Source organism: Puma concolor, chromosome A2, assembly GCF_028749965.1.
Source record: "Puma concolor isolate L17-30 chromosome A2, mPumCon1.1.hap2, whole genome shotgun sequence".
Classification (NCBI taxonomy): Eukaryota; Metazoa; Chordata; class Mammalia; order Carnivora; family Felidae; genus Puma; species Puma concolor.
In genome coordinates, this window is record NC_141668.1 from 26,573,279 (window position 1) to 26,599,630 (window position 26,352).

At 37.8% G+C, this 26,352-nt stretch overlaps 1 protein-coding gene across 2 annotated transcripts in view; it reads left to right on the top strand.

Annotated features, from left to right (window-relative positions):
• The window catches only part of GRM8 (glutamate metabotropic receptor 8), a 763,463-nt gene extending 737,842 nt beyond the window's left edge, over positions 1-25,621 (top strand). Inside the window, exons 9-10 of one of the 2 annotated variants that reach the window (XM_086691127.1) lie at positions 18,027-18,328; positions 25,047-25,621. In XM_086691127.1, the coding sequence (XP_086547253.1) occupies positions 18,027-18,323 (297 nt within the window). In that variant the 3' untranslated portion in view covers positions 18,324-18,328; positions 25,047-25,621. The remainder of the gene's footprint in view (positions 1-18,026; positions 18,329-25,046) is intronic. The other variant, XM_025929777.2, reaches the window with a different exon arrangement.
• The last annotated feature ends 731 nt before the right edge of the window (positions 25,622-26,352 follow it).

Genomic DNA, 26,352 nt, shown 5'->3' on the forward strand with positions numbered 1-26,352 from the left:
ACTTCCCAGAAACAACTCCATAAAATAGAAGGAGGAGCACATGTTTTGATACCTATGTTACCCCCATTATCCCAATTTAAACTATGTGTTTTTTCCCTCAAAATGTTTTCCTTGTTAAGCTACCATATTTATAACTTTGCACCTAAAGCTTCTTGGTAAGAGTAATAAAAGAAAAAAAAAAAAGGTACAGGACTGTTTTTTCTATAACATTAAAAGAGAGAGTACTGAGAGCCGTTTCCTCCATGGCAGTTAAAGGTTTCACTCGGGTGTAGTTATTCCGAAGTCTGAAGCATCAATAGTTTGAACATATTTGGAAATCAGTCTATCAGATTTACCAATGGGATAATTTGTCCACGTAATTCTCCATGCCTGCTCTGAGGAACACAGTTTTAATAATAGCTTCCAGATGGTCCTCCAACTTAAAAATAGTTTGTTTCAAAATTCTGTTTATAGTTGACTTGTGGTCTTTGAGGTATTATTTTATACACACAATGGTACATATGACAGTTGTCTTTATGCCATCCATAAAAGTTTATTTAATCTATCATCTAATAGGACCTTGGCAATGAAAACTATAGCAAATATTGTTGTTGGTAATTAACATAAAAACCTACACATGTAAAGTCATTTTCTGAATATAAAATATTTAATTAAAAATGTTGACACTATAATGTAGAAAACAGCTATTATAACTATGCATACTTTATTTGATATTAGCTCGGTTTACTTTTTTATTATTTAGAAAAATACAAGTTGCCGTACTTTATTATTTAGGATAATCCAGGTATTTTCACACTTGGAAAAGTCCACATTCTATCACGGTGACGTATGATCAAAGTTAACAGCCTTGGTTTTAAAACACTTGGAACCAGTCATAATCAGTTTTATCGCAAAAGATCCCTGAACACATTTACATTAATCCTGGTACCTTAACAGGCTGTCTGGCAAGCCATTTCCTTACAGAAACATGCATTATGAGAAATGAGAAATGCCCATCCCTTCTAGATATTAGATACTTGTCCTACCTGGGCAACAGTGCTCACATCACTGAAGCCTGTGAATGCAACTCTATATTTATTCTAAGTGAAAAATAGAGTGACTTAAAGAAAAATACAGGCTAATGTAAATAATCTCTTACCCAAAACCAATATATTAAGCCACAAGTGTTTTTTTTTTTTTTAATTTTTTTTTTTCAACGTTTATTTATTTTTGGGACAGAGACAGAGCATGAACGGGGGAGGGGCAGAGAGAGAGGGAGACACAGAATCGGAAACAGGCTCCAGGCTCTGAGCCATCAGCCCAGAGCCTGACGCAGGGCTCGAACTCACGGACCGCGAGATCGTGACCTGGCTGAAGTCGGACGCTTAACCGACTGCGCCACCCAGGCGCCCCAAGCCACAAGTGTTTTTTACAACTTTTATTCCAAGAAACCAAAAAGACTATTTAAGATTCTGGCTGTGATCATGAGTATGAGTGGCTAAGATGGATGGAGTAAAGGACAACATCATTGCAAAGGAGGAGGATGAGGAAAATAATCTAAGTAATATATCAGGGGATGGAACAGACATGTACATGGATGTGGAATTTATCCAAAATAACCGCATTGCTTGTAAGAGTAAGAGGATGAATGAATCAGTGAAAGAGGGCAAATGATGGCAACTATAGAAACAAGAAGAGAGAGGGTATACGGTTGAATGTTATGACAGTTAATAAGGCAAGATATTTGAGGGAAAGGATGAGTCTGTAATGATCCAGAAACAGCAAAGGGGAGTATGGAATGCCCTAACCTATTGTCTTCCCTGAGGGATATGGATCAAGGAAATAAAAACAACCATCACTTGAGAGACTGGAAGAGAAACACTATTTTTAGGAGGAGAGAAGTTTCAGTGAAGGCTGCAGGGTAGAGGCAGGGAGAAGAGACTAGGGCTATGGAGCAGTTTGTTGGAGAATGGCATTACAGAGCACTGTAAAGTTGGTTACAGGTGAGGGTAGGGTAAAGAGCTGAGTGAGTTTCAAGAAAGTTCCAGTATTCTGCTCGATGGTTCAGCAGAATATTTAATGTCAGAGCTCATCATTTTGGATGCTGACTGACAACGAGAAGAGTAATTTGGTGATTTTACTCTCAACAAAGCAACATAGGCCCCCAGGAGAAGACTCAGTTAGATGCCAGTGAGTCAGGCCATTCAGGACCTAAGCAGTGGTTCAGTTGATCTGTGTGGAGTCAAAATGAATCATCTGCATGCAGCGTATCAATGAAGCCACTTCTGGAACCATGCTTTCTGGAAGGGGAGAAATCTGAGATAAATTCTGGGTTCAGTATCCCAGGAGAGTTACCTGCTTGAGATTTCTGATGGATTGATGGCTCTAGAATATGCTCTACAAATTTCATGGTTCTAGCTCATACTTCACAATCTCTTCTTCTAACTTACCTCATTTGCAGGACTATGCATAGGATAATATGAATGTCAAGAAATAGTCCTGGTGGCTGGTTGAAACTACTGTGGAAGGGACCTTGAGTTAGTTTCTAGAAACTTCATTCTAAGTATATGCCTCTGCTAAAGCTGGACAAGGTTTTTCAGCTTTAATGGGATTGTAGAACAACCAAGCTCTCTTTCACACCATAGAGTTTATGGAATAATCTGTAGGAAGAGGAACTTTTAACTGTGATAGAAAAGTGTAAGCCTTCTGAAAACATTCTCCACCTTTCACTGGTTGTTATTTGATAGCCACAACTTCTTTAGGCTGTGATTGCTGGGCGGGTCGATGTCTGAGACCCATTTGAAATAATTCTCTTTTCCTGAAAGCTGTCATCACTACAAATGACTGAGCTTCCAACATGAGGTACTTAGTGCCAATTTGTGTGCTCAGTACACAGTGAAGCAGATCACTGGTCTGATATTAGTAGCATGACTTCACCATGGCTAGGCATGAAGACTTGGGGAGGTCACCATATGTATTGGTAAAGTTCTGGTTTTCCTGAATGCTTCTGCCATTGCTGGCATTCAGGCAGATCCACGTGTCTGTGTCAGGCATGATAGGCAGTAATACAAAGTATAAAACAATATTAGATCTGAAGTATTTCCTCCATAGAAATCTGTCTAGGACACCTGGGTGGCTCCTTGTTAAGCATCTGACTTCTGCTCAGGTCATGATCTCATAGTTGGTGAGTTCAAGTCCTGCTTTGGGTAAGCTTGAGCCCTGCTTCGGGTGAGCTCATGCCCCACTCCAGATGAGTACAAGCCTTGCATCAGGTGAGCATGAGCCCTGGGTGAGCCCCACTTCTCTCTCTCTCTCTCTCTCTCTCTGCCATTCGTTCACTTGTGCCCTCTCTCTCGCTCTCAAAAAAGAAAAGAAAAAAAAGAAAAAGAAAAAAGAAAAGAAAAGAAAAGAAAAGAAAAGAAAAGAAGAAAGGAAATCTGGCTACTTTGACATTCATCTGTGTCTTCTGGAGGCGTCAGTTCTAGGAACAAGATTTCCTTACACTGAAAGACACTCCTCTCTGGATCGTCCCAGAAATGGTGATATGATGAAGTCAGAACAAACAGAACATAGGCATTGGACATGTACATGACAAAAGTAGGCAAAAATATTGCTGGAGCAGAGAAGCCATCATCCCAGAGTTATGGAAGATGCCATTCATCAGAGCTTGGGACACAGGGAAGGTTTTGAGTCTTTGAGGCTAAGTCCCATATGGAGTCATAACCTTTCAGAGAGGGCTATATTTATCCTTTCCCCAACTCACCTATCTTAAGGCTCATCTTAGTAAAGCAGCCAATCTTAATATTCAGGCTCTTCATGGGGCGCCTGGGTGGCTCAGTCGGTTAAGCGTCCGACTTCAGCTCAGGTCAAGATCTCGCAGTCCGTGAGTTCGAGCCCCGTGTCGGGCTCTGGGCTGATGGCTCAGAGCCTGGAGCCTGCTTCTGATTCTGTGTCTCCCTCTCTCTCTGCCCCTCCCCCATTCATACTCTGTCTCTCTCTGTCTCAAAAATAAATAAACGTTAAAAAAATTAAAAAAAATATTCAGGCTCTTCAGATCCAGTCCATGGATAAGGGGTGAGTGAAGACCCTGCTCTGCAACTGTAATTAGTCTCTTCAGCTCTCTGGAGAAGGGTGCTCATCACCATTTTCCTCCTTTCCAAAAAGCAGGGAGACACAATAGATTAGAAGAGGATATGGGATATCAGGAAAACTGTTTCTGCCACTACATTTCCTGAGAACTTGGATCTCTAATCTGAAAGGGACTGCACTTCCTAAATTCTTAGGCACTACCTATCACAAGATATGATTTGCCTCTCTCTCTGTTTTTATCCTATTTTTTCTTCCTTCCCCTATGTTCATCTGTTGTGGTTCTTAAATTCCACATATGAATGAATATGATATTTGCCTTTCTCTGACTGACTTATTTCACTTAGCATGATACACTCTAGTTCTATCCATGCCATTGCAAATGGCAAGATTCATTCTTTTTGATTGCTGAGTGGTATTCCACTTGGTGTGTGTGTGTGTGTGTGTGTGTGTGTGTGTGTGTGTATCACATCTTCTTTATCCATTCATCAGTTGATGGAAATTTGGGCTCTTTCCATAATTTGGCTATTGTCAATAGTACTGCTATAAATATTAGGATGCATGTGCCCCTTCGAATCAGCACTCCTCTATCCAGATACCTAGTAGTGCAATGGCTGGGTTGGAGGGTAGTCTTATTTTTAATCTTTTGACGAACCTCCAGAGTGGCTGCATCAGTTTGCATTCCCACCAATAGTGCTGAAGTGTTCCTCTTTCCCTGTATCCTCACCAACATCTGTTGTTGCCTGAGTTGTTAATTTTAGCCATTCTGACAGGTGTGAGGTGGTATCTCACTGTAGTTTTGATTTGTATTTCTCTGATGAGTGATGTTGAACATCTTTTCATGTGTCTGTTAGCCATCTAGATGCCTCCTTTGGGAAAGTGTCTATTCATGTCTCCGTTTCTAATATATATTAAGTCTGCTTTAGCTGTATCTCACAACTTTTGATATGTTGCATTGTCATTATTATTCAGTGCAAAATATTTTCTAATTTTCAGCGTATGTTCTTCTTTGACCTACAAGTGATTTTGAAATGTGTTGTTTAATTTGCAATCATTTGGTGCTTTTCTTGTATCTTTTGTTATTTATCTCTGCCCTAATTCTTCTTTTACCCTAATTCCATGTTAGTCAGATTAACATACTCTGTATCAAAACTTTAAAATTTGTTAAAAGACTACCCAGAATATGGTCCTGTGGTAAATTTCCTCTGTGCAATTTAATAGACTATCTTTTGTTAGTCTTTGAAAAATTCTTGACCATTATCTCTTTAAGTTTTTTTCTTTTTACCTACTATATCTCTCTTTTCTGGGACCCCAAATTCATCTACATTCAAATTTTGTATCTTCTTTTATATATCTCTAATAATGTTTTCTGTATTTTAAAATTTTAATTATAACCTCTTTGCTTCAATATGGACATTTTCACTGAGCTATCTTTCAGTTCACTAGTCATGTTCTCTACTGTATGTGACCCATTGTTAAACTCATCTATAAAATTCAATTATTACGTTTTAAAGTCCCATCATTCTTTGACTCTTAAAATACATATGTATATATTTCAGTTTTTAAATATACATATTCCAGTTATGTGTTGCTTTCAATATATTTATGTTCAAGTTTTTGTAAACTTTTGTCTGAGAAGTTTAGTATCTAGATCACCTGTGGCATCATTACTACCTTCTGAGATTTTTTTCCCCCTTGGTTTTGGTCATTTCTTCCTGTATCCTGGCATGCCTGGTTGGTAATCTTTAAATGAATACCTGACTCTCTGCATTAAAAACAATGTAGATGTTACAGATTTCTTTTTCTTCCAGAGAAGCTTCAACTCTTTATTAGTCAGCAATTAAAATAGAAGCATTTCACCTTGTTATAATCTGGGACCAGGATAATTTGAGGCTACGTTTTGGTCTTTCTATGGGTTTGTCTATTTTTTATTTTTCTTTTATCCTGGAAGATATCTGCTCAGATATATTAGCTAAAAGTCCAGGATGCTCATGATTACCCATCCTAATTAATGGACTTGAATTCCAACTTTTATTTCCCTTGCACCATGATAAGGTTGCATAGTCTGTTTAGCTTTTTAGCCTCTGAATCTGAATTATGTTTGATTTTTTTAGCCTGTTGGGGTTCAGCAAAGTCTCAAGAAAAAAATCGGTGTAAAATATCAGGTTCATCTCTCTGTGGTACCCTGGAGTCTTGGGTGCTCAAGTCTGGCTGCATTGGTAACCCTGAATTCCAGTTTTTGTCTCCCCAGCCCCATGAGACTGCTGAAAGGTCTTTCTAAAGATTTCTGCCCTCGAACACTCATACATTGAATCAGCACATTTCTTATGGATAAAAGCAGTGGAGAATTCCTGGCTCACATCAAGGTTTGTGGTGTTTTGTTTTTTTTTACTTCCTAGGATCTTGGCCCCTTGAGTCCTGGCTGCCTTGGTTCTTCTCTGATGCCTCCAAACATATTCTTTCTTATTTTTTTTAACTTTATGATTCTTCTATAGTTATTCTTAGTGAGTGGCTTGGTTTGATTATAGCTGCTCCTTCATAATCAGAATCAGAAGTCCTTCACCTATAGAAATTTTAATTTTAATGACAAAAATGTTAACTTTTATGATATTGATTTGATACTTTTTCTGGATACATTATTCTTTCAAAACTTTTTAAGGATAATTATTTTTACTTCTAAACTGTTCTTGTATTAACTCTATCGAATCTATTTCCTTGGGTGTTTATTATTCTGTTTGTGGAGCTTGATGCTTCTTTTTCATAGTGTTGGTTCTCCTTAAAAATTTCTAATTCTTGTCTGTCTGTTCTTCTGTACAACTGATTCCCAGTTGTCTGACTACTGTGTTGTCCGTAGCCTGTGTCTGGTGGCTGTGAGATGGAGTGGTGTCTGTGCCGGAACAGTGGGTTGCAATTGTCTCCTGATGGAAGGGAATCCTTGTCCCTTTTGGTGGTCGTGGTTCCAACAGCTACTTCTCTGCTCTGGCCACTGCAAACTCTTTAAAAAGATTAATTAATCCAGCTCTTTTGGTTCATATTTCCAGCTTGATGGTTCTGTTAAGTTCAACAAGATCTAATCATAAGAAAGAGCTCTTCTAGGATCAGCAGTGAAGTTTCTTATGAGGAAAGTAGCTGGCTGATAATAGCAGTCTTAAAAAAAAACACACACACACCTCTAAATGTTCAGTTAGGTATTAAGTCAAGTGCTTTAATGGAGTTTCTTAATTTTTAAGAAATTTGGCCCAACTCTATTAGAAAAAGGATGATTTTCTGATTTGATGTGGTGAAGATTCAAACCATATTATTCCTGCTCTTTCACATCTCTGTGTATTGATCGGAGCCATTGTGTGTGGTGAGGATATGGGCTTTCAAGTGAGACAAACCTCAGTTTAAGCCTCAGCTTTATCTTCATGAGTTGTGTGACTTTGATAATAGTATTTAAGTTCTCCAAAATAGACCCACTCTTGAATTAATAAAATTATTGTGAGGGAGTAATAGGCATAAAATATTTGGCATAATGCTGATATCTTATCCTCAACAACTAATAGCTATTGTGGTTGTAATTGTTGTGTAGTTCCTAAATTAACCTGTTTAATCACCAGAAATCTTTGAGATGTTATTAGTATGTTTAAGCACAAACTAATTATAATGACAGAACTTTTAGAACTCTTTGAGTGATATTAATTCTCCACTTGTGTTAACATGCTAGGGCTCCCATAACAAAGTACCGTAGACTGGGGTGCTTAATATAAATTTATTTTCTCATAGATCTGGAGACTAGAAGTCACAGATCAAAGTGTCAACAGTCCTGGTTTCTTCTGAGGCCTGTCAGGGGCTTTCAGATGGCCACCTTCTTTCCGTGTCCTCAGTTGCTCTTTTCCTCTGTGCACACACATCCCTGGTGTGATTTGTGTGTCCTTATCTCTTCTTCTTATAAGGACACCAGTCAGATTGAATTGGGGTCCACCCTGAAGACCTCATTTTAACTTAATTACCTCTTTAAAGATTCTATCTCCAAATACAATCACTTAAGGTTAGGAATTTGACAAATGAATTTTGGGGAGGACACAATTCAGCCATAACACCATTCCTCTTGGTTCTTAGTTACTATATTAATATCACTAGGAAAAAACAATAGTATTTCTATAATATCTTATGTCTTCACAAAAGTTCCTGCACTGAGGTACTGATTTAATTCTTTTGGCTTTATAAAAGGTTATATGGGAAGTATCTAGTTGAACCAAGATTTAGCACCTTTTACAAAATTATAGTTGAACCACTTCCATACTGTTACCAAACTTCCTTCAGTAATGCAACCTAAATAATAAATTTCTCCTATAATTTAAATTCCAGCAAAGGATTAACATATATATGTGTGTGTGTGTGTGTGTGTGTCTGTGTGTGTGTGTGTGTGTGATTATATAGTTCATAGATAAAGTTTGTTCTTGCAGTAATTGTTTCCTGTCCCTTCTTTCTAAAGAGTTTTAAACTGTTGTTTATTTGTTAATATTATATTTATTATATTTGTATTTGTTCAAATAGATACTGTTCAAATCATTATAATTAAAGGTATCTCCCTTACTCTTACTCTCAGTTCTGATCATGCTGTTGCAAAATGATAAAAGGCTAAACGATAAAAGGCAGCATGAAAACAGGAGTCCATGGAGGGAAATATAGAGAAAAATCCCTGTAAAAGAGAAGCCAATAAACACACAACAAGTAGATGCCTCATATTCATTTGCATATATCACAGTAGAAAATGCAACATCATTGTTTGAGAAATTATTTTTATTATGTTTCTATGAATAATACTATGTAGAATAATTGAAGATTAAAGACTACACTTTATTTAATAACACTCTACTTGAAAACATCTACGTTATAACATGTCTATCAGACTTTAATAAAGAATAAATTACTGTATTTACTAACCCAATATTAAATATCATGTATATTTAATTATAAACACTCATTATAAATCCAATATCTGTTCTTCCTCTTTAGAGGATCATGAGTTTCCTTCCACTTGTCCTTTTCTACCCTTGGCAGAGCTAATCTATTACTTATTGGTTGACGCTTTATTATTCTGTGCATCTCGTTCCCACCATTCCCAATAAGTCCAAGGTTAAGGATTCAGACCTCACGTGTGAACCAACTCAGTTCTGCATCCAGAGGCTTTGCCCTTTGATTTGACTCGTGATTTTAACATGTGTCAGGACCAAAAGGGGATGTGATGAGAGACTACAAATGGGTCAGAGCAAACCCATGTTCCTTTCCTCTAATGAAAACACAGGGTAATGTCTCTGACTTGTGGGTGGGTCAGCAACACTGATTTCTACCTGACAGGAGAAGCACAACAACTCAGGATGGTGCTTTTTCTCAGAATGAAGCTAGACTATGAGTCTTTGAATGTGCTGACCCTAGAGTTTACCACAAGCATAGGCATATTTCCATATGAATAGGTATTTTATGCCTGTATCTTGTGTGTGTACATGTGTGTGTTCTTTATTCAAAAGGTTAAAAATTGTGAAGCTAATTTTGAGAGAGCAGTACTGTTAAATCTTACTGTGTGAGGAATGGAGGAGGATGAATGGAGGACAGGGTCAAGGTTAAGTTATGACAATAATAGGCATAGCTTATTGATACTATATGCTGGGTGTTGTGCCAATATTTTATATCCATTGTCTCCTATAAGTTAGGTCTATGGAAGCTTATAAATCCTGGGAGTGAATTACCCTCAGTTATAATGTTTTACATGGGAGAGGGATCCAGAGCTGAATCCAGAGTTCTCATATTCCCAGATGTAGACCACTGACTTTTAATTTATATTGTCTGTTGTTGAGAACAATATTGTCATACTTACAGTTTAAAAGAACCATCCAAGAGTTGCCGTCCCAGCCTAGATGTTGATTTGAGAGGGGATGGAACCCTCAAATTTTCCATTTTCCAGATTTCAAATCTGATTTACTGATCCCTTCTTGAAACTACATTAGTTGTTTCCTTTAACTGCCAAAATCAAGAGTAAGAATATGCAAAAGTATGCCAACCAAGTGTTCTTGGTATTGAGTTTATACAGTGAACAAAATGGGTAAAAATCCTTGTACTCATGTAATTTTTGTTCTAATTAAGGGAAACAGACAATACATAAATTAAATTAGTAAAATATAGAGACTTTTGTGCTAGAAAATGTTAGATTCTGAGAAGTAAAATAAAGCTGGGGATATCTGGTGGAGGGTGGGAGTTATAGTATTTACCAGTGTTTAGAAAACTTGTCACTGGAAGGAACAGTTCAGGAAAGACCTAAAGTAAATGAAAGAGCAAGTCTTCAAATGTAAAAACCCAAAGCAAAAGCATGGTTGGTATGTTCCAGGATCAGCCAGGAGGCCAGAATGGTGGGAAGAGAATGCATGAGGGAAAAAGTAAAGCCAGGTCTGTTCAGAGGAACTTGTAGGCCATTGTAGGCACACCATCAATGGGAAGTCATCATGAAGTTTTGAGAGTAGGGTGACTTAACCTGACTTGTGAATAATGGGATTATTCTGTCTGCTGTGTTAAGATCAATCCAATGATCAGATGGAAGAGAGCAAGAGAATAAGAGAAGTCAACAGGACAGCTCTAGTGATAATCCAAATAAGACATGGGTTTGGCTAGGACCAATGGACTTGCAGTGGGAGTAATAGAAAATGACCTTTCTGAACAAATTTTGAAAATGGAATCAATAGAATTCTTCATAGGTAGAGTAAGAGTGTATAAGACGAGTCAGGAACAATTTCAAGGGCTTTGTCCCTTGGAAAATTCATGATGGAATCCCCTGGATTAATTCATGACCCAAAAAGCAGGTTTAGGATGGGTTCGGATGCTTGTTAGTTTTATGTATACATCAGATATCCAAGGGGAGGACCCAGAAGGCAATTAGATTTCCTGAGAGAATCCTGGAATTCATCAGTACGTAAGTGGTTTGTTAAGGCAGAGCTACCTATATTACTTGTAGGACCTGGTAAAATTTGAAAATGCAGGTCTACTTGTTCAAAGATTATTAAGAATTTCAAAACAGTGACAGCAGAGCATGAAATCAAGTATGAAGGGACTTCTGAGTGAAGAGGCTTGCATGCAGGTGGTACAGTCAGGAAGCCAGTCCTGGTTTAAGGTCATAATGCCAAATATGATGATCAATAGAGCAATGTGGAGAGAGACAGAAAGAGATACCTAAGGACTGAGGTCTGGGGTGTCAATATAAAAATGACACAGACGAGAAAGATCCCTCAGAATTGGCTGAATAGAAGAAACCAGCAAGGTATTTGAACTAAACAGAACAGAAACAATGGTAAAATGTTTGATAGAGGCTGGTGATCATTTACCAGCATCCAAGCTCAGCCAGAAGAGTTGAATTCTTGTCTCTGGCACTTGCTGTGCCCGGTTGCCAGGGCAGTGTTACTAGTGTTTGGATGTTGCATGGATTGGTTGATTTAGGGCTTTTACCACCACAAGGCAAACTTTTACAAAATTCTTTGTAAATTTGCCTGTTTAAAAACTTTTTTAAATATTTTTAAGTTTATTTATTATTTGAGAGAGAGAGAGAGAGAGAGAATGAGAATGAGCCAGGGAGGGTTTGGGAGAGGAAGACAGAATCACGAGCAGGCTCCATCCTATTAGTGCAGAGCCCCACATGGGGCTCAATCTCACAAACTGTGAGATCATGACCTGAGCCGAGATCAAGAGGACACTTAACTGACTGAACTACCCAGGTGCCCCTAAAAATTCTTTTTAAATAACTTTCAGTAATGAGACTTTGAGATCCATTGACTGAAGCCTTGCTTTTCAGCAGAAGAAAATCCATTTTTTAAAAATGTTTATTTATTTTGTGAGAGAGAGAGAGTGTGGGGGAGGGACAGAAAGACAGGGAGAAAGAGAATCCCAAGCAGGCTCTGTACTGTCAGCACAGAGCCAGACGCAGGGCTCGGAACATGACCTAATAAGCTGAAATCAAGAGTTGGACACTTAAATGACTGAACCACCCAGGTGCCACCAGAAAATCCATTTCTGGATTCAGGTGCACTCTGGAGGGGGTGAGTGGATGAGGGAGAAGATAACAAAAGCAGAGAAAGGCAGGTTTTTAGTGTTAACATATCTTCCTAACTGGTCAGACTGTGTACAAAGCAGCCAAGTAGAATCTGGCCGACTGTAGCAAAAAGTGAAATTAAACCATCCCAAGGCAGAAATATTCAGGAATAAATAATGAATTTGTTTCTTATCACATGGCACAAACTTGCCTTGGGTTTTAAGTCACCTTAGTTGCTAAGGGGTTCAAAACATACCAGGTGGGATATCTGAGTCTATGGAGTTCTGTGTGCAGGCAGAAGACTGACCTTTTTCTTGAAGTAATATAATCCCCTCCCTCCTCAATTTTTCCTAGGGTTGCTAATAATTCCAGGCCATGACCTACATTCAGTAGACACTGCATGTGCACAAATGACCCCTTTAGAGAATGAAGAGTTACTATACTAGGTCCCAGAAAAAGGTGTCATGTTACTGTGCCCCATTGTACCAGTTCTCCCTGGCTTATCCTGAGATCATTTAAATCTGCTTCAGTTCATCTGACTCTTTCAGGTTCAAAATGTCCATGGGGTGTGGAGGCAGAGGAAATGACAGGCTATCAGTGGATGTAACAGAAAGACACTCCCTTTCCTCCAGGTATTAATATTTTGGAGTGACAGGGGGCAGAAGGTGGGGCATAGAAAAAAGTTGGAAAAAAGAAGGCTACATTAACATATCCCGTACCATTGTCAGCATCTCTCAATGGATTTATGTTGGTTATAGAAAGTTAACATTGTTCCCTTCTGCTTTCTGGCGAGCTGTAACTTTGATACAGGGAGACAGTGTGTTATTCTAAGACTGTAGCACAGACAGTGAATATGGCCTTGGCATCAGCAAATAGAGTTGACTTTTGGGCAAAATTTTATTCTGCCTGCTTTGAAGTAAGATTACAAAAGCCTTTTCCTTGACATTATATAGTTAAAGCATAGCTGTCAACTATTCACTAAACAAAACTGCTTTGGATAACTGACTCACAGGCCCCTCTCTTATCCTGTATACCTGGAAGGATGCTTTGTCAATGTCCTATTAGATTCAAAGTTGTAGGGTAAATGATCTTTGTTCAGCTGCTGCTATTTTGCACCTTTGAGACATTTTGTAAAGATTATGTCGTTCCACACTGTAACCCTTCTATGAGAAAAGTATCATTCCCCCCCCCCCCCAACTTCATAGGTAAGAAATTAAAGGTCAGAGAGGAAAATAAGATCACACAGCTGTCCAATTGTCAGGGAAGTTATATTAGAGTTTGGATGGTCACCTGGTCGACTGACTTGCAGCTTTTCCCACCCACAAGGCAACTCCAGAGTTTTCTGTAAATGTCTTTATCTTAAAAACAAGGACAAAAACTGTAAGTGGTGGTCTTCCTTTCTTACATGGCTCAGATAATTAGAATTTTCTATAGCTATACAGAAATCTAGGAGTTTTTTGGAATCAAATGCTCATTTCCAATATTATAATCTAATTTCTCCATTGCTTCTTAAATATGGTAGATATTTGGAATCCAATAACCCATGCTGTTGAAGATCGAGTTTCTCTAGAATGAGAGCAGGTGGCATTTTTATTTCTTTGTGTGTTTTGCTGTTGTTGCTTTGGGTTATGTATATTTGATGTTTTCATTTCATTAAATACTCAAAGATGAAGTTCAAAAACAGTTTACTCACAGTGCAATGAGCTGTAACAAATGGTAGGCCACTGTAATGTTGTGGATTTTAGAGTACAGTTTTGTATAGATGCTTTTTCTGTAGTAAACTCACATTAAAATTTTTCAGAAGCTGTTTTTTTTTTTAATTTTTTTTTTCAACTTTTATTTATTTTTGGGACAGAGAGAGACAGCATGAACAGGGGAGGGGCAGAGAGAGAGGGAGACACAGAATCGGAAACAGGCTCCAGGCTCTGAGCCATCAGCCCAGAGTCCGACGTGGGGCTCGAACTCTCGGACCGCGAGATCGTGACCTGGCTGAAGTCGGACGCTTAACCGACTGCGCCACCCAGGCGCCCCTAGAAGCTGTTTTAAGAGAGAACATAAGTAAGATCAGCATTCTGGTGTAATTTCAAAGCGCAGTGTCTGATAGAGAGCTTGGACACTAAGAATTTTGGTTTGCTAAAAGGATAGACTGCAGTAATATATTCAGTATGGAAACTAACATCCAGAATCTTCTTCCTGACTAATATTTAGCAAGATTAAATTTATTCTGTATTATAGAAATCATTCTGAATAAAGGAAGAAAATTACCATTTATATGTATGGTAGCAGAGAAAATTTACAACGCTTTCGTATTTATGTATTATTTAGGCTAGTAGTATACATTTTAGTAAGACCAACATAGTAAGACATGTTAAAAGATTCCAGCTTATCAGTGTGAGTATTCTCATCATTTCATGTCTGTTTGACCTCTAGGGGTTTTTTGTTGGTTTCTTGTTTATTTTTTTAAGCTAAATTGAGTTGGCAGGGTCCAACTGGCACAAAACTTGATGGTTACCTATTTAAGTGGCTTTGGGATATTTATGTCTGTGGTTTGTATTTGGCGATATAGTTTCCCTATTTTTATGTCCTCTCTATATAGCCTATTTTCTGTATAGGCTTTTTGAAGCAATGCTAACTGGAGAATAAGTAGAAATTTAGAGAGGATTAACCAACATTTTGAAGTTCAAGAGTATTGAAAATGATAAGTTGCTTAAAAGTAGGTGGCAAAGCACTGCTTTGGATTCTATGTCTCCCTCTCTCTCTGCCCCTTCCCTGCTTGTGCTCTGTCTCTCTGTGTCACTCAAAAATAAATTTTTTTTTAAATTTTTTTTTTCAACGTTTATTTATTTTTGGGACAGAGAGAGACAGCATGAACAGGGGAGGGGCAGAGAGAGAGGGAGACACAGAATCGGAAACAGGCTCCAGGCTCTGAGCCATCAGCCCAGAGCCCAACGCGGGGCTCGAACTCACGGACCGCGAGATCGTGACCTGGCTGAAGTCGGACGCTTAACTGACTGCACCACCCAGGCGCCCCTCAAAAATAAATTAAAAAAAAAAAAGTAGGTGGCAAAGCATAGGGAAATTTATGAGGTTTGAAGGCAAATATCCACATTTTATTAGGACCTTCTTGATTGTAGTAGATCTTTGGGATCTCAAATTTAACATGGGATTTCACTTATTGGCAAGAGAGGTCATGAAGTATAGTAATTTATCACTTTGCTGAAGAATGTATTTGAATCACGTCTCTATTGAGGCTGATGTGTATGAGCCCAACCTAGAATCTGGATTCATCCCATCACTCTGAGTTTTTTACTTAAAAGGTCTTCAACCATGGGTTGTAGCCATGGCTGATGTCCATTTGATGGAGTGGGAAAATTTGGAAGGCATATTCTGTATGATTTGTGTAAATCAGATCTTGTATAAACCCGATCTTCTTAATCAGGTTATGTACCTAAGAACAATGAGAAGTTTCTCAGGAACTTTTGTGTGTGGAATCTTGTATAATTTCTTAGAGGTTTATAAGGGGAAAAATGTAGGCTACAGTCTCTAAGGAAGTTTATACCCTAGTTATGCATTTCATATAATTTCCTACAAAGTTCACATAAATCACATAGTTATAATTACATAGTTATGCATTAGTAAGTGTTCCATTTTATTCATTTTTCAACGCACTAATGCTTTGAAGTAAAATAAGCAAATATTATAGGGGCGCCCGGGTGGCTCAGTTGGTTAAGCGTCCAACTTCAGCTCAGGTCATGATCTCACAGTCCGTGGGTTTGGACCTGGAAGCCTGGAGCCTGTTTCAGATTCTGTCTCCCTTTCTCTCTGCCCCTCCCCATCTCACACTCTCTGTCTCTCTCCCTCTCCCTCTCTCTCTCTCAAAAATAAACATTAAAAACATTTTTTTAAAGAAAAGGAAGAAAAAATTATAACATTACAATTAAGATTTGTCATGGAGGACTTCTTGGAGGAAGTCAACTTTGAAACAAACCCATCTATATCCCCTTGTTCAAGGGTATTCCATACTCACAATGAGATCTTAGGCAAAGGACAACCTTAGTGGTAGATGGATTGAACAGTAAACTCAGTAAGCTGCATGGTGTGATTTCACACACAGGGATAGTCTCTTAGTACTGGTGCCTAAGTTCTCCTCATAGTTTGGACAGTTCTTTACCTCACAGCTTTGTCATCTGTTGAGAGAAGTACTGATTCAGCCACTTGCCTTTGAAGGCAAATGTTTTTTGATCTTTTATTTAAAAGGACACAATTACTTTGGCTCCTGGGGATTGCCTGATATACAATGACAACTTTACATTTTCAGAGGCATTTTTAGAGTGAACAGATATTAATGAGGATCATTTTTTGAAAAAGGGGCCCTCTAAGAGCCTCTTTGTGGCTTCAGTATTCCAAGTTATTTGGGGGAAATTCTATTTTGAGCTCAGGACATGAAAACCGGAAGTAGATGAAAGGGTTTTATTTTTAAAGATGTGATATATACCTACAGTGGAATATTATTCATTCTTTAAAAAGAAGGAAATCCTGCCATTTGCATCAATGTGGATGAATCTAGAGGACATAATGCTACATGAAATTAGCCAGACACAGAAAGACAAATACTAACGGTCCACTTATATAGAATATTAAATAGTCAGATGCATCAAAGCAGAGGATGGAACAGTGGTTGCCAGGCAGAGGGGAAGGGGAGAGATGTTGGTCAAAACACACACAGTTTCAGTTATGCAAGATGAGTAAGTTCTGGGCATCTAATAGGCAACATGGCAACTATAGTTTACAGTACTGCAGTATGCACTTGAAATTCACTAAGAGGGTAGATCCTACCCTCACCACAAAAACTTAGAAAGAAAGAATGAAAGAAAAAAAATCATAACTTGGTGAGGTGATGAATATGTTAATTACTTGATTGCGAAGATCATTTCACAGTATATATGTTTATCAAAACATCAAGTTGTACACCCTACATACACAGTTTCTGTTTTTCAGTTATAACTCAGTAATCCTGAGATATAAAAAAACAAAGATTAAAATACTATCATGTCTGTTTTCATACCGTAATGAAAAAACCAAAAGCAATGATGTTAGTTTTGGATTTTTCAGCTTGTTGACCTCTAGATCATAGGAAGAAGAATCTACCAGAGTACCAGAGCACTTAATTTCACTGGAATAAGTATAAAGAATGAACATAGGAGAATTTTCAAAATGCAGGATGCTAACCCCAAAGGACAGATTTAAATCTTGGAGGAAGGTGTCTTATGTATTTTGTAAGAGCACCCACGTTTATTTTGATATGATGCCATCATTGAGAAACGCTCCGGAATTGTACTTTAAGGGGGCTATTAAAAATCAGCCCTTAAGGCATGCTCATGATTTATCAGGTTTGATGGCTGGAATTAAGTCATGATGTGAAGATGCAAATGCTAGCATTATTCAAGCACTGGTGGACAACAGTGATGTTCTGGAATATTCTACTCCCACTCACTTCCACCATAACTTTCTAGGTTAAGTTTGTTGTTAAAAGAATTACACTTGACCCCTTGGCCCTATAATAACCTCTCTGAAGAAGGGATGTGTAGCATAAAATGTTAATCTTTGGCCAGAATGGCTTTGTTCCCTTTCTTATATATGTTTAATTATAATCTAATAAGGCAGCTAAACTTCATCAGCTTGTTTGTTTTAAAGAATTAGGCTTCATAAACAATACAACTTTACCCATACTTGCAGGGAGGGGGATAATGAATTGTTTGAGTATTATTAAGAGCAATTTCTATAAGTACCTTCTAGAGTACCCTGACCAGAGAAGCTGGAATAATTACAGAAAATGGTTGTGCTATTTGCTTTATCTTATATCAGGCTTACCGACATTGATTCTTTCTGTTTTTCCTCCCCTCAGATGTACATCCAGACAACAACACTTACTGTCTCCATGAGTTTAAGTGCTTCAGTGTCTCTGGGCATGCTGTATATGCCCAAGGTTTATATTATAATTTTTCATCCAGAGCAGAATGTTCAAAAACGCAAGAGGAGCTTCAAGGCTGTGGTGACAGCTGCCACCATGCAAAGCAAACTGATCCAAAAAGGAAATGACAGACCAAATGGAGAAGTGAAAAGCGAACTCTGTGAGAGTCTTGAAACCAACAGTAAGTCATCCGTAGACTTTCCGATGGTCAAGAGCGGGAGCACTTCCTAATAGATGTACGTTGAACATCTTCTTCTTCTAGTCTTGGGGACTGTGCTGCAAGGTTCCAGGAGCATGATGGTACTTGCACACCATAAGACCACAACAGCAGTTAGAACCATTTGGTTAGAACCAAATGATTTTAAGGCGAGTGGCCCTTCTTCAGAGCATAACCATGCACACAAAATCTCTTTTTCAAAGCATGACACTCATGTCTCCCTTTTGAGGCATTACCAAGCATCTGAAGCCTAGAACTATCTTCCACTTATTGAATTACCTTTTAGTACTTACGAACTACCTTCCAGTCTTTGTTAGTTCAATATTGGTTGCTCTTTATGGGTTTATTGGTTGCTTAAAGATCTTACGCAAGTAAGTTATATGCAATGTAGGTATTTAGGGAAATGAAACAACTAGTGAGCCAGCATGTTAGGTTAAATTATAGTTAATACTTATTTTCCCCAAATGGCCCCTTCTTGGACATATTAAGATAATTAGAGCTCTTCTCTGAAAGCCTCATGACCCTGAAAATCCTCTGAAAGCCTCATGACCCTGAAAATCCTTTCTGCAGCCACCATTCCACTTGTCCTTCCCTCACCTACCTTCCTCTTCTGTGTAATCACCCCTGAAGAAGCACATGGTAATGATACACCAGTACCAAGCTAACCCAGTAGAGTTTAACTGGTCCCTCTTGGTATCTATGGAAGAGTAGCAAATAGGTTGAAGATCTGTATTATAAAATACCAGATAGGGGCGCCTGGGTGGCGCAGTCGGTTAAGCGTCCGACTTCAGCCAGGTCACGATCTCGCGGTCCGTGAGTTCGAGCCCCGCGTCGGGCTCTGGGCTGACGGCTCAGAGCCTGGAGGCTGTTTCTGATTCTGTGTCTCCCTCTCTCTCTGCCCCTCCCCCGTTCATGCTCTGTCTCTCTCTGTCCCAAAAATAAATAAAAAACGTTAAAAAAAAAATTAAAAAAAAATACCAGATAGCTGAGTATAGCTAAAAATATATATATATATAATCTTTATATTACATTTCTATAGATGGGTCAAAAAATATAAAAGCTAAGGTTCTTGCATTAGACCTTAGATTTCCTGTCTTTTGGAAATACAACATACGTATCTAACAATGAAGGATAAAACCCTATGCAAAAATACTCTCTTCCTCTCAGAATCTTCCAGGGGGCTGTATTCCCTATTCTCTGTACTTCTGACATGAAATACAGAGAAGATTAAGTGTGGATCTTATTTGATTTAGTGATTCTAACAACACAGAGTCTGCACTAGATTTATAAGCCTTTCCTTACATCAAGATTTGCAACTAAACATTGTCCACTCTATTGCCCCACATGCAAAAATGGGCTTAAAAGATAAATATGGATCAATTAGGCTTATTGGCTACAATAATTCCAAGTCTTTTTGGAATTATTGGTCAGATTTTCTGGGAAGATTGCCTTCAGCTCACTAATAACTAAATTTAGTCTTCTTGTAAATAAAGAAGCCTTGTAAGAATTCCACAAACATTCCCCACGTATTCACCTTTCTGCAAACATGAAACCCTAAGAAACTGCAAGAGAAGTCATGATAAGGATGGGTTTTTGTAGCAAATGGTTATAATCATCTTTGATTATAGGTAAGCAATTTAGTAATAATGGGCCTATTTGGTCTTTTAGCAAAAGATGCACTATAACTACTATCAAAAACGTCAGAGTTCAATGCTTGCGATTTGAGGGCAGAATTTTACCTGTGTTTTTCTACCTTGAAAGCATCAGTGCAGCAAGTTAAAACTCATTGTAGGATGCCAGTGGACTTCTATTGGCCAGCTGTTGGCATTTCCTACTATAACTCATCACCGTCTATAGTCGGACTTATTTTTTAGCAATAATCCAGAAAACTTTATATAATATGGTTGCAAATGGGAACAACCAAACATACACTGAAATAAAATTGGTTACCCCAGATGGACTTCTGGAAAGTGGTGGGAGAAAAAAGTCAATAAACTTTTTCCACACTTTAAAAAAATAAATAGGTTCCCTGAAGAGGAATATTCCAAGCTCTGATAAAGATTCATCCCATATATAATTGAAGTAAGTCTCATATGTTTCGTTGTCCTTCTGTTATTTTCTGTTGATGTTGAAATGGAAATTATGTAGCAAGCATGCATTTCCCTATTTTCTCTGAAATAAGAATGAAAGGTTTTAAATGTAGGGGCTGTATGGAAAGTAAGCCTGTACAATTCTGGAGGAGTCAGGTGCTCACTTTGGGAAGGTAAAAGAAAGTACAAAAGGTGAATCAAGGTAAAGCCAATTGTTACCTGAAAGACAGTTAAACTGTACTTTGTGACTTTAGTATATTCATCTTGTATAGTAGTTTGGATTTTGATAAATTGGGTCCAGATGATGTGATTATAGTGTATACATTCAGGAGAGACAGTGTATGAAAACTTCACAATCCCTCTCCGGGTAACCATTGTTGACCTTTGTTCACTTGCATAAGAAACTTTCATGGACTCCATGTGTTCCCATGACCTTTACTACATGTCCTAGTGGTTTTAATTGAGGCAAAAGTCTTCTAAAATCACATTCTCTACAAGTATCAATAACCCTAATCACTTAAATGCAGAGCTTTTCTTCTAAAAGTGTGTCTCATGTCTTTAGAAGTAGAATTGAATATTGGAAAAGCCTTTGTCCTTCAACTCCCTGTAACTAGGACCATACCTCCTCAGATTTAAAATAGCTTCTCTTGAGATGGGTGGAGTCCATTCTCAGGTCTCAAATCAAGGGCTAATTAATCCACTGGAACAGTATCCATGTTGCTGCATTCTCATACTTTCTGCTATGAGACTTGTGAGAAGTCACCATTACTACAGTGAGGTGATAGTGACACATGAGAAAGTATCTTGTAAACTACAAATCACCATATAAGCAAGGTAGACATGTCATTGCTGCGTTGAAAATGTAGATTGCTCTGTCATTAATAGAAAAAGACGTAAAAATCAAAAACTACTATTTTAGCATTCCTCTTTCTTCTTTTTAACATGTGGAGGATTTTGACAATTATGGCTACTATCCCACTGTTGAGATTTTTTTTTTCTAATTACCAATGTATTTATGACATACATGCAATAATGCTTTTCCTTCTGGGGTGCCTGGGTGGCTCAGTTGGTTAAGCATCCAACTTCGGCTCAGGTCATGATCTCATGGTCCGTGAGTTCGAGCCCTGCATTGGCCTCTGCGCTCATAGCTCGGCCTGGAGCCTGTTTCAGATTCTGTGTCTCCCTAGTTCTCTGCCCCTCCCCACTCATGCTCTGTCTCTGTCTCAAAAATAAATAAACATTAAAAAAAAATTTTTTTTGATAACGCTTTTCCTTCGTGTCCATGAAGTCTATAAATCCATTACACTTAGAAACTTCATGGTAAAGATTATTTGTTAATGCCAGAAATTCTGGCCACATAATTAAGGTCTTAAAGCTTCAAAAGCTATACAAAGTATAAGTAATGTGAAGCGTGAAGGGAGACCAATGAGTCCATGTTAATTACTGAATTTGCAGAGTACTACATTTCACAAAGAAGGTCAAGTGTTGTTCCATAAAAGCGTGTGGGAAGGGAGTTAGAAACAAAGTTGACTTGTATGAATTTATCAACTGTACCCAATTAACAAATGCTGTTAACATGGTATTCCTTAAGCTATGTTCATGAATAATTCATGAGCACAGCTGCTTCTGGAGGTGGAACTGCTTTCTGTAACTTATGAGCACAGTGTGGTGTCCACAAGGCAATTCACTATTGCTGTATCCCCAAACCGATTGTCATATAAGCTTAGTCACTGCCACTGTAAAAACTCCCTAGTAACTCACATGTACATCTCTGATCCATTTCACTCTGTAATACTTCCAGGATAAAGATTCTCACAAGACTTCTGCCTTCCACACTCTGTCCCTCATCATTGTTTTCAACTTGACTAAATCATCCATGTCCACAGCCTTTTATCTAACCATTAGAAAAATTAAGATGACTTTCCTTTTGTAAATTACAGTCTCATTTCTCAGTAGAATTCTACCATCTTTTTCCCTGGAGATAACTTCAAAGAGTTCAAAAAATGAAGTATGAGTCTCAAAGTTGGAATGGTCCTTGAATGGTCTGATCCAAATCACTTTCTGTTAAATTAACATCTTCTGAATACCATCTTCTTCAAGGTCTTTTTGGCTCTTGTTCCTCTATTTTGGCCATAATTTTTCTTTGCAGGTATCTACACACTTGATAAATATTTCCTACATTTTTAGCTACTGTTGAGGATATTGAAGAGGACAGGAAGTTGAACAAGCATTTTGAGGGTTATTTTTCTAAGTCTTATGACAATTTTTCTTCATCTTTCTTCAAAGACTATATGAAAGTCCTTCACAAACACAGTTGAAGTACAGATTTCTGTGTTTGTGTTTCTTACAGGAAATTTAGAGATATATGAGAGCATTATGTATTTAGAAATAGGGGCACCTGGGTGGCTCAGTCAGTTAAGCATCTGACTTCGGCTCAGATCATGATCTCGCAGTTTGTGAGTTTTAGCCCCTCATCTGCACCATCAGTGCAGAGACTGAGATTCTCTCTCTCCCTCTCTCTCTCTCTCTCTCCCTTCTCCACTTGTGCACACACTCTCTCTCTAAAAATAAGTAAACTTTAAAAAAAAAGAAATGAAAAATATTTAAGCGCACAAGCATGAAAACCATCGTATTTCCCTTCATGCCAAACCCGATGTAACAGACATGTAGTCTTTTGGAAGGGGTGAGTAGGAAAGTAGGATTCCATAGTCATTCTCCCGCACGGCAGCCAGCCGCTTCTCCACCAACCTACTTCACCTCCATCCTCACAAAAACCCAGAGTTGTGGGTTTTGGAACAGTGATGAAACTGAGGCCCAGTGACTTGGTTCACTGATCTTTTTAAGCTCATTTTATAAGGAACAGAATGTATTTAAAAATTTTTTTTTTCAACATTTATTTATTTTTGGGACAGAGAGAGACAGAGCATGAACGGGGGAGGGGCAGAGAGAGAGGGAGACACAGAATCGGAAACAGGCTCCAGGCTCTGAGCCATCAGCCCACAGCCTGACGCGGGGCTCAAACTCACGGACCGCGAGATCGTGACCTGGCTGAAGTCGGACGCTTAACCGACTGCGCCACCCAGGCGCCCCCAGAATGTATTTTAAAACCAGGTCTAAAACCTCCTTCCTTTCCATGTGCCACAATAACCTAGAAGTGTGAGCAATGGAGATGAGAGAAGCAGATATGACAGCTAAGTTGGGCACGAATCTCATAATATTCAATGAAATAAAAAATAGTAAAAACATGTATGCTTTGGGGCTCTTGAGTGGCTCAGTTGGTTGAGTGACCGACTTTGGTTCAGGTCATGATCTCACAGTTCATGAGTTAGAGCCCCACGTTGGGCTCTGTGCTGACAGCTCAGAACCTGGAGCCTGCTTTGGATTCTGTGTATCCCTCCCTCTCTGTCCTCTCCCACTCATGCTCTGTCTCTCTCTCGCAAAGAAAAAATAAATATTAAAAAAAATTATTAAAAAAAAACATGTATGCTTAGCACTTCCTTAGACTCTCTGCATTTATTTTTTTCTGACGGTGAACTTTGATCTCAGTCTCTGGTAAGAACTTGTCTGGTCAATTATGATATTGATGTAAATGAAAGTGGAATGAGTCTGATTGCCAGTTGTTTCAAAGGAGGAGCTTTATAATGTGCTTATTTAATATTCAAGAACTAAATAATTCTCTAAAAATCTGTTTCATCCTGAATTGGATTTATGTAGTGAAACATACACATGTTTAGCATCATTTCATATCTTTCCTCTTATGATTCTGCATTCCAGAATCCCACGGAAAAATAGGACATCACATATGAAATTTAGAACAGAGATTTATTCCATCACATCTTTCAAAAAACCAAAGGAATTATTTGGATTTAAGTTGATATTCTCTGAAAATGTAGGCATGAGTATAAATTTGAATTAGAATACTTTGTTATTCATATTTTTCTAATAATCCTACAATAATAGGTTTTACTTCATAGTGAGTTGGTACCAGAACAATTAAATATTTATTTCCTTCTTTGAGCCTTTTTTATTTTTAAGCATCTCCATTTGTATCCTTTGTTGGAGCCAGAACATAAATATGTATTGGCAATGCACATATTTACTTTAATATTTACAAATATTCCCTGTACTTTATATTTTACTATGTTCTCTTCTAGAGTCTAAAAGCATTATTTCTTTTTAAGTGGAAAATACTCATTCTCAAAGCACAACTAGTTACACTTACCTGTTTTTGGTCATCAAATCAGACTCAAAGACTTGATGTCTTTTACTTAGGTTTGTAAACGTTTTTTTGTCTTTTGCAGGACAGATAATTTATGTGTTATTTCATTTTTCATATTGTATATCTTTGTTACTCAAAACACACATTTAAATTGAATTTCACCTAAATTTATTAAAGATTAGGACTTTTCCATTTTTAGTTTTCTGCTAAACACTTATACTATAAATAAGACCAGTGGTTTTACAGATTAAAATTGCTGCTGCATTATTATTCCTGTGATCACCGATTTCCTACTACATGATTTAAAAAGTAACGTGTAAAAACCAAATATCATAAAAGTGATGATTATAGGATGTGAATTTTAAAATCATTTTAGCAAAACAATTTATTACTATATACTATTAATTTGTCTTACTTTGTCTTAACAGCTTCCTCTACTAAGACAACATATATCAGCTACAGCAATCATTCAATCTGAAACAGGAAAATGGTAGAATATGAAGAAATCTGGTACGTGATCTTAATAAACATGACACCACCAAAACCCACTCCTGGAGATCTCTGTAGACTACAATCAATCAAATCAATAGTCAATCTTGTAAGGAACAAAAAGTAGCCATGAGCCAAAAGTATCAATAAACAGAGTGAAAAAAAAAAACATTTTATACAGTACAACCAATGAGTGTCGAGCTAAAATATTGCTTACTCATAAGCAGTTTAAAAAAAATCACAAAAGGAAAACTAATGTTAGCTTGTGAAAAAAAAATGCTGTTGAAATAAACCATGTCTGATGTTATTCTTGTAAGTATTTTTCTGTGATTGTGAGAACTCCCGTTCCTGTCCCACCTTGTTCAACTTGTATAAGACAATGAATCTGTTTCTTGTAATGGCTGACCGGATTGAAGCCCTGGGTTGTGCTAAAAATAAATGCAATGGTTGACGCATGCACTTTTTTTATACAAATAATTTATTTCTAATAATAAAGGAATGTTTTGCAAATGTTGAGAGTTGTTTCGTTCCAGTTTTAAAGACAAGGAACACTCTTTCCAGTCGGCATTTCTGCTGTTAGCTCCTGAGGTAGAAGCCTTAGTACTCCATGGTAATACAACTTCCTCAAGGACTGTGATTTTGTACATTCATGTGTACATGAAGAAGACTGTCTTTTATTCCTCTATTAAAAAGCATTATTTGTGTAAGATTTTGCGAATGTTTCAAAATCGATGTGGTACCTTTACATAGTAATTGCTTTTTTATGAATAATCAATCAATAGCTTGAGGTAAATTGCCTCAAGTATTATAATTAATGAATGAGGAGTTAAACTTCACTACAGAGAATGTAATTTGAAAATCACCATCTAAAAGCATATGGTAGAGGCACTGAAATTCTCCATTTTCTAAGTCAAACCTTTCGCATAACAAGAGGTTATAACCAGGCTCTTACCGGAGCCTGGTATGCATTGAAATCTGTGAAGTAATGGGCCTTCCCCAGTACATTCCTCAAAGCACAGAATTAGCATATTTATTCCCTTGGCATCACTAAAGAAACCACAGTTCAGATAACATGTCAATGCTTTCTTATTTTCCAAATGAAAACATTCATTGGTTCATAGAACAGTATCATTAAAGACAGAAAACAGGAAGCCTATGTCCTGCTAATAAACCATGCTAGGATGGGTAAAAGAAGCCTGTTAAAGTCTTTCAAATCTGTTACCACTTTCGTCAGGGGCTTCTCAG